The sequence below is a fragment of the Nicotiana sylvestris genome, chromosome 1 (genome assembly GCF_000393655.2).
Source record: "Nicotiana sylvestris chromosome 1, ASM39365v2, whole genome shotgun sequence".
NCBI lineage: Eukaryota > Viridiplantae > Streptophyta > Magnoliopsida > Solanales > Solanaceae > Nicotiana > Nicotiana sylvestris.
In genome coordinates this window covers 159672325-159687578 of record NC_091057.1, presented here as the reverse complement: position 1 = coordinate 159687578, position 15254 = coordinate 159672325, and the positions used below count along the sequence as shown (strand labels likewise).

Here is a 15254-nt window from a genome sequence, read left to right as displayed (position 1 = left end):
AAGACTTGATCGTTGAACAATCTTGGCTTGTAATAACTATAACTGTTACGTTACTTAATTTCTTATATAAGTATCCTTATTAGCAAAAAAAAACATTAATTATATTGGTGTTAAGTTTTTGTGAAAATTATACTACTTCACATATCATGACTATGAGAAAAGAAAATAATAGATTCATACTATTTAATTTGCTTTAGCTTAAGATAATGTCAGTGATGTCAAACCAGATTTGCTTGAACACCCTGATGACGAGATCATATGATACTCATCTGAATTCAAAGGAAAAATGGAAAGCGAGAAGTTCTTCCAAATCCTTTGATGCCCTCATATTATTTCTCCACTGTCATTGACTCCCTGAAATCTCTTTGTGGATCGGATATTTAGATGATTTGATCACCACTGCAAAACTTTCTGAAACACTACAGCTCCTCTCTGAACAAACACTCTTTCTGCTAACTCCCTTGATCCTCCATTTGTTATTCTATACTAGTCGGAGTATTAGTCATCACTACTCAAAAAAACTTGGGAAAAATTCAGAATTTAATGTCAGGGGGCATACTTAATTAAGTAATACTAGCATTACTTCCTAAATGAGCTAGCACATAATCTCGAAAACTAAATACTCTAACTAGGCAGCGAAAACAGGGAATCGACGCCAAAACAGGAATAACAAAAAATTTGGCAGAACTTTCAGTAGTATTAAGTCTTAGTAGTACTACATAAACTATCAACGGCCATCTTTAATATGTCGACCACATATCCCTAGCTAGTTAAAAACTAGTATTACAGAAACATAAGAAAAATTCAAAATATATTGATAAATCATAGGAGTAGTATTGTAGAACAGGTTTGTGACTTTATCTAAGAGCTAGCTTGGGATTACTAAACTACATTATATATCTAGCAAATATATCCTATGACTAACAGAAATTGATTGTATCCAGATCGACATCTTCCGCGGAAGCCCAGAATGTAGCATGTTGATTGTCTTCGACTTGGTATTCCATATTCTCTTCATCATCCTTTGCTATAATATCATTCGACGACATCATTCCGTTGTCTTCAGCTTGAACATCTTCTGATTGCAGAACGGAATCAATGTATTCTTCAAGTAAATGGACTTGAACTTCATCCCCCTCATCTACGCAATCTTCAACATACTCCTCATGATCATTCACATCAACAATATCCTCTGTGGAATCCAACAAACCAAGTACATGGTCTCTAACTTGATCTCCCTCTACATATTGGATAATATTATTCTCTTGATCATCCAGCTTTGCGATAGTACCATTCGACCTTATACCATTGTCTTCAACTTGAACATCTTCTTGCAACACGGTGTTGATAAATTCTTCAATATCTCTCATATTCTCATCATTAACTACCTCATCAATATTGTTTCCTTTTTTCTTGTCACCAGGTTTGCCCTTCTTCTTGATCTTACAAATTACGAAACCTTTGTTCTTAATCTCCCTAGCAGCCAGATAACGATCAAACAAAGAGTACTCTGTCATCAACCACTCGCCATTCACATTGTTTGACGATTTGTTAGCGGGGATGTACTTCAAACTTTTCACGTATCCCATGAGTCTTCCTTTATCATCAAACACCTCTCGGCCTTTGCCTTGAGGCTTCCAAGTGCCCTTCCCGACAGTTCTTGAAACTCTTTTCCACGTTGGCTTCTCTTTCTTCTGCGGCGTTATGAAGTAACGAGTGTTGTTGTTGTTGTTTCCCTGATCATAAGCTTCGAAAATCTGCCATGGCTCCTTGTCGGCGTAGAGATCTGCCACCTGCATGAGTTCATTCTGAGAGTGAAGTGGCTCGTCTCTCACAAACCCTATTAGATACTTGAGCACTTCCCTGTCCGTCGGATGAAAGCGATGACCCATCGGGCGAGAAAAACACTTAGCCTGATAATACTCCATTAATGAACAGTACTACTGCTGCGAAGAAATTATGAGTAAGGAAGAAATAGTAGAATGGCGGAAACCCTACTAAGATACAGTAGCTAGCTATGAATTGATGGTTGAGTTTTGAGGTACTCTATACTTATAGGCTATAGCTATTTGGAGTTGGATATATAACTTATTTTTCATGCACGATTTGTTTATTTCTTTTAGGGTTTTACCTGGAAGCTGCTGATTGGTACAATATGTGGAGAAGATCGTGATCCTATTTACTTTCCATACGTTTATTTCATTTTTCCCATCTTTTTTGTTAGCATATATTATCATTTAGAATGTACTAATTTTTCTTATTTCCTTTATTTATATCTATTTTGTGATTCGTCCACTAATTTCTTCCTTTTGGAATGTTTAGTGCTTCTCTAATTAAATCTATTTTTTGATATATGGCTTTAACTTTCCTTTTCTTTAATAATCTGTCTCCTAGTTCAAAAAGCTTTGTGAACGAGGGAATATTTCCTTGAGACGTAAGCAAGTTTTGTTTCCTAATCTTATAATAGTATTTATTTTTATATAAATGATAATCTATGTGTATTTTGAATATCAAATTTTAAGTCCGTCAATTTTCCTCTTCCTTGGACTACTTTGTAAATTTTCCCTAACAAATTTATTTGTCATTCCTATTTTTTTTTTTCAACAAAAAGAAGAATCATAGGTAAGAAAATTAAGAGTTACTTTTATTTTTAAAATTCATGAGGTTATTGTTTGGAAATAATTGAACTGCGCGGGAAATAAGAATATTCATTTAATATCATTTCTTGTTGTACATATTAACAAATAAACCACCACATATATTTATTGTTAGATATTGACTGAACTCAATTTTGAGGGTAAAGTACTCTACTAAGAATAGTAATGGTCTTTTTTACCATACCCTAAAGTTTATTTTAGGAACCAAGACATCCTTTTTTCTTCTTCTTTTGCAATTACGAATAACTCCTATACAGTGATAACATATTGCTTTCTACGTACTCTATTAATTTAGTGAGTTATAAGTATCAACATAAACAGTTAATAATAATAACAAAACAACGTAACATACAGTAATGAGTTGTCAAGAGCTCGTTAGAAATTCAACCTTTGTACTCAGGGGTGCAAGTTTCGAACTTTCTCACTCAGTCCACACTTTTACCCTTTGCTAGTACTTAAAAAAAAAGGCAAGTCAACTCAAGCAAAAGAAAATTCAACCTTAGTTGAACCTTTTCCCTAATAAACAACATAATAAAATTTCACGATGGTTTAAATCCAAGATCAATTTTAAGTTGTTAAGACGTCCATTTAGATTATCATTATATAAAAATTAAAATAAAAAGGTAAAATCTACGTTAATTTAGCATGATTTAAAGATAGGCAAAAATCAAATAATCCAACCTAATAATATTAATTAGATGCAGAACATTCTTATGTTACCCTAAATAGTTTCTTTCTATCGTTGTTATATTGTGATTCAAAATATAAAATATGAAGAATTTCGGAGATATATTGGTATCATTTATCTTGTAAATCTACTAGATTTATAGTGTTATATCTGTCAAGAGTGGATCTAAAATATATGGGGAGAAATTCAAAAATAGCCAGATTTACAAGTGGTCATTCAAAAATAGTCACAGTTTCAAAAGTAATCGCAATTTAGCCACTTTTCATGTAAAGATAAATCTGGATGAAAACACTATTCAAAATCTGAAATACTCCAGCATAATATACTGGAGTTCCAGCATAAGTATACTAGAACTCCAGCATATTATAATGGAGTTCCAGCATAAGTATACTAGAACTCCAGCATAATATACTGGAGTTCCAGTATAATATACCGGTCCAATATAATATGCTGGAAGTTCATACACAGGTGCTCCAATCACTAGTATATTATACTGAAACTTTTTGCGTGTTGGAGTTCCAGTATAATATGCTGGAAGTTCATACACAGGTGCATGATCTCTAGTATATTATGCTGGACCGGTCCCTATTGCAGCAAAATAGTGGCTATTTTTCAATGACTTTACAAATACTCACTATTTTTGAATGACCAGTCCAAAAACTGGCTAGCCTGTGATATTTTAACGAATATATGTAGACTAATTAGAACTAGGGAGTGCCTCTTTCTCCAAAATGCAATGTGCATGTAAGGGTTAATTTGGTACGTTGGTTTTTCTATTTTTGTTTAAGATATTATTCATATATTCGACCTCAATTTGGCTAGGACTAAGAAAGTTATTATTGTTGTTAAAGATATTATTCTTTTCAATTAAGAAACCTTCTAAAAATTAGATACAGGAATTTTCTTCCTATATACGTATATAACGACTAAATTAAGGGTTCGGCAGTAGAAAATAATATTTGAAAGTATTTTGTAACGACCCGGCCGGTCGTTTTGAACTTTTGCACTTTGTTCGCTAGTTCTCGGGCATGACTTGCCTCGTGTAACGTATTATGACTGATGTAGAATGTTGGTTTTGGTTTTAAGGAAAAATCGGAATGAATTTGAAGGAACAGTCTTAGTTGAAAGCTTTGAATTTGAAAGGTTTGACTAAGAGTTGAGTTATTTGTATATGAGCTCAGATCGGAAACTTTATGATTTGGATAGCTTCCTTGGGTGATTTATGACTTAGGAGCGCGATCGGAATGCATTTTGGAAGTCTGTGGAAGGATTTGGCTTGAATTGGCAAAGTTAATATTTTGGCGAATTCCGGTTGATAGGTGAGATTTTGATCCGAGGGTTGGAATAGAATTCCGAGAGTGGTTGTAGCTTCGTTATATCATTTGTGATGTGTGTGCAAAATTTCAGGTCATTTGGACGTCGTTTGGTCGACTTTTTGATCGAATTCGGATTTCGAAAGTTTTGGAATTCTTAGGCTTGAATCCGAGGATGATTTGATACTTTGATGTTGTTTTCAGCGTTTCGAAGGTTGGAACAAGTTTGAATTATGTTATGAGGTATGTTGGCATGTTTGGTCAGGGTCCCATGAGGCTCAGATATGTTTTGGAAGAGTTTTTGGAAGATTTTTGCATTTTGATTATAAGCATGTAATGATCCAAATGCCCATTTTTAGTTCTAGAGATCGAAATTTGATTTTGAGACTTCCGGAATTTTGATAATGAATTATAGGACTGATCTGAAAAGTTTGGTCTAATTTCATCAAGTCGCGATTGGATTTTTGACACGAAACATGAGTTAATTGTTTAACGAGCAAAATGGGTATTGAATTGAGCAAATGAGTTCCGAATTGAGTTTCGACTGAAGGGCTATGTTCGTATTATTATTTTGACTCATAGAAACAAAAATCATCGAATTCCGAGTTCGTATGATGGAGTTAGAGCCTTTTTAGTGAAAAGAAAAGTTGCTGCAATTTTCTGGGCAGTTTCTGCATTTTTCGCACGTGTGAACAGTAACCGCACCTGCGTGAACACTATTTGTGTACAATACGATGTACAGTAAACATGAACAACATCCGTGTACAGTACCTATGTACAGTATATATGAACAGTACCCCCGTATACAGTACCCATGAACAGTACCGTGAATAGTACCCATGAACAGTAAATGCGTGAACAATAACCGCGAAAATTTCTGGACAGTGTATGATTCGGGCAGTCCGAGAGTTTTCTCATTTTGGAGCTATGGAGCTCGGATTGAAGCGATTTTTACCATATGGATTGGGATAAGTGTTCTATATCCAAAAGTGATTATATTTAATGATTCCATGGTTATTTTCATCAAGAATTAGTGAATTAAATGAAAGAAATTGGAGGAAATTGGTAAACTTTTCAAAAACGAAAATTCTAGATTTGGAGGCCGAATTGTTGTCAGATTTTGGTAAAATTCGTATGGTTAAACTCGTAGAAGGATAAGGGACCCGTTGATGTAAAAATTTCTGAGTTTCGAGAAGTGGGCCTGAGGCTCGGGTTTTGCTAATTTTGGGATTTTTTATACTTTTCGATTGTTTTCGCTTGGGCTTTGCTCCCTTAGCATATTGTGATGTATTCGTTCTGATTTTGGATAGAATCGACTCGCGTGGAGGCCAATTTGAGGGGCAAAGGCGTCGCGAGTTAGAGATTTCGCCGGTTCGAGGTAAGTAATGATTGTAAATACTATCCTGAGGGTTTGAAACCCTGGATTATACGTCGTTGTGTTACTTTGAGGTGACTTGCACGCTGGATGACGAGCGTGGGGTAGAGCACCGCTGGGGATTGTGACCTAATCCATCCCGAACGAATATTTTAATGCGTATTTGATAGTTAATTGTTTGACATTATTATATTTTTGGGTTGTATGCCATGTTGGGGCCTTGTGCCGACTTGTTGAGACCCTTAGGGGCATTTTTACTATCTTTCCTCACTCTACTTGTTTGAAAGCATATTCTCAGTCATGTTTTACCTGTTTACTGCTCAAATCTGGCTTTATCACTATGTTCTTAAAATGTGGAAATTGTTTTGGGCTGAATTCCCTATTTTACTGAGATAGACCGAGGGTTTGATTGTGAGATTGATGACTGAGATAGACTGAGAGTCTGATGGTGAGGTTAATGACTGAGAGAGGCCAAGGGCCTAGTTGTGAGGATTATATATCTATGGATCGGGCTGCACGCTGCAACAATGTATATATATATATATATATATGTATATGGATCGGGTTGCACGCCACAGCGATACTTATATGGATCGGGCTGCGCGCCGCAGCAATATAGCGCTTGGGTTGTAGGAGCCCCTCCGAGTTTGCACACCCCCAGTGAGCGCAGTCGACTATTTATATAGATCGGGTTGTAAGCCACAACGATGCATGGATCGGGCTGCACGCCACAGCGATGCATGGATCGGGCTGCACGCCGCAGCTGTTACTTTGATTTCAGTTATTGTGAGAGATATACGAATTGGGTTGCACGCCGCAGCGGTTATTATATGGTACCAATTGAGCGTGAATGCTGAGTGCGAGTACTGATTGGCAAGAGTTGAGTCATGAGTGACAGAGAGGCTATCCCGAGGGGCGATAGATATATACATGCATATGAGTGGTGTTTTGCCTGAGAGACCTATTTATGAACATATTGATTTCACTCCTCTTAAAATGAGTTTCTATCGAATATGTTAATTTATTGACTATATTCACTCATCTTTATATTGAGCCTCTGTCGGAAAGTAGCACAAATATTTTAAAACAACTTTTATTTAAACTGGGGTTTATGAGATGTTCATAAATTAATCACTGATTTGACATTGGTTATTTCCACTGAGATTTTCAAGTTATGAAGTGTTTGTGATTACTGTTTTGCCCGAGGGGCTGTTTTACGAACTATGTTTTGCCCGAGGGGCCGATTATGACTTTAATCTCTATTATTATTATTTTAAATGGTATTGAGCCCCTACTGAAGCTGTTGGAAGGTATTTCAAATATGAATTTTACTAAAAGCTGGATTTTAAAAAGGAAGAGTGACTCGTATTATGATTTGAAAGCCTGTTGTGTTTATTGAACTACGTAAATGTGGATTCATTGTTTCCTACTGCTCAGCCTTTATTTACTCTTATTACTTACTAGGTTGGAGTACTCACATTACTCCCTGCACCTCGTGTGCAGATTCAGGTATATCGGAACCCGGTAGCGGGTGTTGATAGCTCAGCCGCGGAGTCATCAGAGTTAGCAAGGTGGCTACATGACGTTCGCAGCACCACTTCCTTCCCCTCATTATTGTTACTGTATTTAGTACATTTTTAGACTTTTGTTGTATTCAGACCTTGATAGTTGCTCATGACTAGTGACACCCTGATGTTGGGCTGGTATTTTATTCCGCACTGTTATTCCAAGATTTTATTATGAAACATTATTTAATTTAAAAACTTAAAAATGACTCTTAATGCTTAAAGGGTTAAGATGAGTGTTGTGTCGGCTGGCCTTGTCTTCACGAGAGGCGTCATCACGACCGGGCCGGTTTGGGGTCGTGACATATTTGTCGACAAATTATTTTCTTGACACCGATTTTGCAAAGGCTAGTGCTAAGCAGAGGCGGATCTAGAATTTATAGGTTCAAGTTTTAATATTTTTAAAATTGAACCCATAACATTTTTAAATTATGGGTTCAAATCTACTATTTTTGTAATTTAATCAATTTTTTACATAAATATTAACTCCACATAAAAAATTATGGGTTCAATTGAACCCATAACTACCACATTACATCCGCCCCTGGTGCTGAGTACCGGTAAATATTGACCGAATAAGAAAAAAACAACCATCACGATCAAGTCTTCACCTTAGTTCCCTGCTAATAAGAACATATTGAGGTTTGTCCAGATTAGTTTCAAGGGTTAACTAATGCTTCTGGACTAAGTTAAAGGAGCTAATTTTGACTCAGAAAAAAAATTCTACCAATCATATTGACATTTTTGCTAAGATGGAAGTCATTTTTTCATGAAACATGTATTCTAATAGGTGGTTGGTAAGTTAAATATATTTTTTTAAAATATATATGTTTAAAATTGATAAAAATAATATTGGCACATTGTAGGTGGGGATGGCAATAGGGGTGGTGCATATACAAAGCATGGCGGGTTTAGACATATGCGGGACATGACAGGTTGAAATAGAGGTGTCAAACGGGCTGGGTTGACCCGGGATCAAACCGGCCCAAATCGATTAAAACCCGGACCGGCCCGATCCGATACTTAGGGGGCCAAGTGGGCCGGGTTACTGGGGTTAGGGGGTTGGTTCGTTCACTTTCATTCTTTCGGCTCGGACCGGTTTAACGGCTGGATTTCAAACTTTTTTTTAACGTTGAAGAATGTTGGCAAAGGTCAGCTGCCTTATGGCCGTTGCCTAATGTTATTATTTCACAAATAGCCCTATTTGGCCATTTTTTAATAAAATAATACTTTTTATAATTACTAATTTAGCCCTTTGAAAAACTATAAATACACCTTTGTTTCTTCATTTCTTCACTCATCTCTCATTTCTCAAACTCATATAATTCTCAATTCAAGTTAAATCATGCCTAGTACTTCTAGAGTGCTCTCATATGTTTGGGAACACTTTGAGGTGGTAAAAAAAAATGAAGAAGTTCACAAAGTAAAGTGTAAGAATTGTGGTCTAGTTGAAATCTTCATTTAAAGTGGATGGGCACAAGCTGTTTAAGGAGGCATTTGAAGAGTTGTCTTGAGCGTCCTCTAGAAATTCGTATTTAAGTTGATTTGAAACAATTTGTGTTATTTTAAAATTATTAGACATATTTATACTTAGTGCTTTAGTTTGTTAGATTAATTTAAAGTATTATTATGCAATGAAAATTTATTTTTACTTTTTTTTCGTTAGGTTACTTGTTGTTAAATTAAATGCAAACTTCAATTTGTAATTTTGAAATAAAAAAAAGCACTTGCAAATTATAAGTGCAATTTTTTTCCATCTTCATTGCATTCTTTATATTTTTACTATATATTAATATAAATTACAATAGTTATACAAAATACAAAAAAAATACTAACCCGGCCCGACTCGGCCCCTTGGACCCACAACCAGTTTAACTTGTTCTCTGCTACTGAAGTTGAATTAATAGCACTTCGGCTAGGCCTACAATTAGCTAAAGACTTTAGCCTCTGGCCTCTTCAAATAGAAACTGATTCACAGGTCACTCATGTTGGAACTGGATCAGGTGGAGCTTAGACATGTGTATGTTGCGGAAGTCAAATATATATAGTGTGAATGAGTCAGAACTACTATACCAAAAATTATGGCAGCCATTAAATAATAAATGAGACAACAAAGCAACAATAAAAGGAACACCAGAATTTACGAGGTTCAGCCAATTTTACCTACTTCCTCAGACACAACCAATATTTTATTCCACTCCAAAAATACAAGTGAAATAATACTACAGAGAGAAGATACAAATGCCTTAAGAAGATAAGAAGGCAAATGAGAGGTGTTTCTTAATCCTAAACATTAGGCCTCCTTTTATAGGAAAAAATTCTCATCCAAAATTGTCACCCACCGATGTGGGAATTTTGACAATTTCAACAAATTTCCACCTTGGCAAAATTCCACATCTTTGATTTTCTGTCAATAATAAATTTTGATTGTGTCTTCATCTTCAATCTCTAGTGTTCAACAATGTTGATCAAATCCAAACAATATCAAAACTTGACCGCAGTCACCACTTTTGTCAGCATATCGGTAGGATTCTCCGTAGTATGAATTTTCTTCACCGTGGCTCCACCTTCTTCTATGATTTCTCGTACGAAATGATACCGAACATCAATGTGCTTCGTGCTTGCATGATAAACTTGGTTCTTCGCTAATTTAATAGCACTTTGACTATCACAAAAAATTATGATACTTTTTTGTCCAATACTAAGCTTCTTTAGCAACCCCTGAAGCCAAATTGCCTCCTTCACAACCTCTGTAATAGCCATTTACTCTGCCTATGTTGTAGACAAAGTAACTGTTGACTGTAAAGTTGACTTCCAACTAACTGGTGCCTTTGCAAAAGTAAACACATAACCAGTAGTTGATCATCCTTTGTCCAGGTCACCCGCAAAATCTGAGTCACTATATCCCACTACAGACTGATTGCATTCCTGCTCAAAAACTAACCCAACATCTACAGTATTATGAATATACCGTAGAATCCACTTCACTGCTTGCCAATGCTCCTTTCCTGGATTATGCATATATCTACTAATAACTCCAACAGCTTGTGAAATGTCAGGTCTCGTACAGACCATTGCATACATCAAGCTACCAACAGTATTTGCGTATGGTACCTTTGACATATACTCTCGTTCAGCTTCATCTTTTGGCGACACAGTAGTACTTAGCTTAAAATGGGGAGCAAGTAGAGTAGCAACTGGCTTAGTCTTTTCATATATGCCAAAACATTGTAGTACTCTTTTCAAATATTCTTTCTCATATAAACAGAGTTTCTTTGAATGTCTCTCTTATTATCTCCATGCCAAGAATTTTCTTTGTCTCACCCAGATCCTTCATCTCGAACTCCTTCTTCAGTTGAATCTTCAACTTATCAATTTCTTCCGAATTCTTGGAAGCTATCAACATATCATCAACATATAGGAGAAGATATACAAAGGAACCATCTTTAAGCTTGTGCAAATACACACAATGATCGTATTTGCTTCTCTTGTACCCTTGCCGCAACATAAACTCGTCAAATCGCTTGTACCATTGTCTAGAAGATTGTTTCAATCCGTACAATGATTTTTCAAGTTTGCACACCATATTTTCTTTTCCAGCAACTTTGAATCCTTCTGGCTGAGTCATGTAGATTTCCTCCTCCAAGTTTCCATGTAAAAACGCAGTTTTTACATCCATCTGAACTAGTTCCAAATCCAATTGTGCTACCAAAGCCAACATAATTCTAATGGAGGAATGTTTTACAACTGGAGAAAACACTTCATTGTAATCAATTCCCTCCTTTTGAGCATATCCTTTGGCCACCAATCTTGCTTTGTAGCGAACATCTACTTGGTTAGGAAATCCTTCTTTCTTTGCAAATACCCATTTGCACCCAATTGCTTTCTTTCCCTTCGGGAGATTGGCCAATCTCCATGTATGATTCTGATGAAGGGACTGTATTTCATCATTCATGGCAATCCTCCACTTATCTTCTTCTGAACTTTGGACTGCGTCTTTATAAGTGGTAGGAACATCATCAGCTACAATTGAGGCGACACAAGTAACTGTCTCTATAAGCCGAACATGTTTTGTTAATGTCCTTTTGGCCTGCGGGTTGCTATTGATTCAAGTTGTTGTTAAGGTTCCTAATTTGGAATTTCCCTCTCTACTGGCTCTTCTTCCAGATGATAATCTTCATTTGTTTCCTCCTCTGCTTCTTGTGTAGGAAAAATAAATTTTCCCTCAAACTCCACCTGCTTAGAACACCCTCATTTTGTTTGGTATTTTCTATTACCTTATTTACCATAGCAGATTCATCACAGGTAACATCCCAGCTGAATATTACTTTCTTTCTCATAGGACACCATATGCGGTATCCTTTGACACCAGAAGTAATCCCCATAAAAATAGCCTTCTTTGCCCTTGGATCCAATTTTGACTCTGTCACATGATAATATGCAGTTTAGCCAAATACGTGCAAAGAGTCATAATCTACAACATGCTTTCCATATTATTTTTCAAATGGTGTCTTTCCGTCAATAGCAGCAGATTGTAGACGATTAATAAGGTGGCATGCATATGTAATTGTCTCAACCTAAAATTCTTGGCCCAAGCCAGCATTGGACAACATGCACCGTACCTTCTCTAGTAAAGTCCGGTTCATACGTTCTGCCACTCCATTAGGTTGTGGTGTATGTCTGACAATAAAGTGTCGGACGACGCCATAATTTTCACAGATCTCATTGAAACGATCATTTTTGTATTCACCTCCATTGTCTGTGCAAATACATTTGATCCTCCTGCCTGTTTGATTCTCCACCATTGTTTTCCATTTGAAAAAAATTCCCAACACTTCATCTTTCCTCTTCATTGTATACACCCACACTCTTTGGAAAAAATCATCAACAAAGGTTACAAAATAGTGCTGCCAACCCAATGAAGGTGTTTTGGAAGGACCCCAAACATCAGAGTGTACATAATCCAAAATGCCTTTAGTATTATGGATCACTGTACCGAATTTAACCCTTGTTTGTTTCCCTTTGACACAGTACTCACAAAACTCCAAGTTGCAAGTCTTTATTCCTTTTAATAATCCTTGATCTGATAGAGTTTCAAGGATGTTCCTCCAGCATGCCCCAAGCGCATGCGCCATAGCCTGGCTGCTTCTGCCTCTTTGTCGTCACTGGATGTCACTGCCCCAATAATTGTACTACCATGATAGCGGTACATATTATTGTTCTTCCGATTGGACTTCATTACTACTAGTGCACCGAAGCATATTCTCATCACTCCATTTTCTGCAATGATTTTGAACCCTTTTGATTCTAGGGCTCCCACAGAGATGAGATTCTTCTTCAAATCCGGTACATATCGAGCATCTGTTAATGTTTTGATCATTCCATCATGGTTTATTAATCGTATTGAACCAATGCCATATGACGTAAGAGGGCTGTTATCTGCTGTGTGGATGACTCCATATTCTCCTTCTTGAAAATCCACGAACCAGTCCTTGTTGGGACATATATGATAGCTACAAGACGAGTCCATCAACCATATGTCTGATGATGTTGATGACTCTGTTGAAACTAATAAGAAGTGTCAATCATCACAATCAGCTACATTTGAATCTATAATGGCCTTTCCATTGTTATGTTTGACCTTATTCTTCAACTTCGGACAGTCTTTCTTCTAGTACCTCTTTTCTCGACAAAAGGCACTTTCATCTTTGCTGGGTCTAGATCTTGACTTGGATCTTCCCTTCTTTGTCCTCGTTTGATTTTGAGGATGACCCCTCACAAACAGGGCTTCTCCTTCTCCGCCCTTCTGTTTTTCTCCCTTTATTTGTTCATAGCTGTACAAAGTCGAACAAACTTCTCTGAGAGAAATTTCGTCATTTCCATGGAGTAGAGTAGTTTCAAGGTGCTCGTACTCATCAGGAAATGACCCCAACAACATTAAGGTCAAGTCACTATCATCAAAAGTTGCATCCATATTTTGCAAATCTGTGACCGACTTATTGAAACTGGTGATATGTTCATTCATCGTGGTACCTGGAACATAGATGAAGCGAAACAGTCTCTTCTTCATGTACAATTTATTTTGCCTATTTTTGTTCAAAGATTTATCCTCCAGTTCTTTCCATAATTTACTTGCAGATGTTTTCTTTATGTATGGATATTTCTGCTCTCTAGCAAGGTAGGATCGAATGGTACCGCAAGCAACACGATTGATAATTTTCCAATCTTCTTCTCCAATTACATCTGATTTCTTTTCTTCAATGGCAAGATCTAGCCCTTGTTGAAAAAAGGACATCTATAACCTCGCCTTGCCACATCCCAAAATGTCCTGACCCGTCAAAAATTTCTACCGCAAATTTCGCATTTGACACAATTCTTGTCATAAGCGAAGATGCCAACGATGACGTATTATTGACACTTGATGTAGATTCTTCTTGTTTATTGTCTCCCATTTTTGACACAAATATTATTTTATAGCTAACGACACAAATCAAGATTATTTCCTTTCTGGCGTGGAAGATCAGACTAAGCTGCAACCTCAGAGCATACTCAGACAGAACCGACTCAGTTACCAAGATAAATCTTTTCTGATGTGGAAGATCAGACTATGCTGCAACCACAGAGCATACTTAGGCAGTACCTTGGCTCAGATACCAATTATTGTGGAAGTCAAATGTATATAATGTGAATGAGTCACAACTACTAGACCAAAAATTATGACAGCGACTAAATAATAAATAAGACAACAAAGCAACAATAAAAGGAACACTAGAATTTACGAGGTTCGGCCAATTTTACCTACTTCCTCGGACACAAACCAATATTTATTTCACTACTAAAATACAAGTGAAATAATATTAAAGAGAGAAGATAAAAATGCCTTAAGAAGATAAGAAGGAAAATGAGAGGTGTGTCTTAATCCTAAACAATAGGCCTCCTTTTATAGGAAAAAATTCCTATCCAAAATTGTCACCCACCGATGTGGGACTTTTGACAATTTCAACAGTATACGCAGAAGCTAATGTTGCAGCAGATGCCTTGGCTAAGCATGGGATGAACCTCACACCCTCAGCTAGACGGCATCCATGTCATCCCTTATATCACTTATCTCCCCCTCCCTTTGCTTTATCAGCTTTCAATAAGGACTGTTATGAAGACTTGATCGTTGAACAATCTTGGCTTGTAATAAATATAACTGTTACGTCACTTAATTTCTTATATAAGTATCCTTATTAGCAAAAAAAAACATTAATTATATTGGTGTTAAGTTTTTGTGAAAATTATACTACTTCACATATCATGACTATGAGAAAAGAAAATAATAGATTCATACTATTTAATTTGCTTTAGCTTAAGATAATGTCAGTGATGTCAAACCAGATTTGCTTGAACACCCTGATGACGAGATCATATGATACTCATCTGAATTCAAAGGAAAAATGGAAAGCGAGAAGTTCTTCCAAATCCTTTGATGCCCTCATATTATTTCTCCACTGTCATTGACTCCCTGAAATCTCTTTGTGGATCGGATATTTAGATGATTTGATCACCACTGCAAAACTTTCTGAAACACTACAGCTCCTCTCTGAACAAACACTCTTTCTGCTAACTCCCTTGATCCTCCATTTGTTATTCTATACTAGTCGGAGTATTAGT

General features: G+C 36.5%; 1 protein-coding gene across 1 annotated transcript; it reads right to left on the bottom strand.

Annotated features, from left to right (window-relative positions):
* Nucleotides 1–920: 920 nt before the first annotated feature.
* LOC104214954 (NAC domain-containing protein 30-like) lies at nt 921–1928 on the bottom strand. Its single transcript, XM_070155626.1, has 2 exons — nt 1185–1928; nt 921–1010 (listed from the first exon to the last, which is right to left on the bottom strand). The coding sequence occupies exons 1-2, from the start codon at nt 1926–1928 to the stop codon at nt 921–923; spliced, it is 834 nt and encodes a 277-aa protein (XP_070011727.1).
* Nucleotides 1929–15254: the final 13326 nt, after the last annotated feature.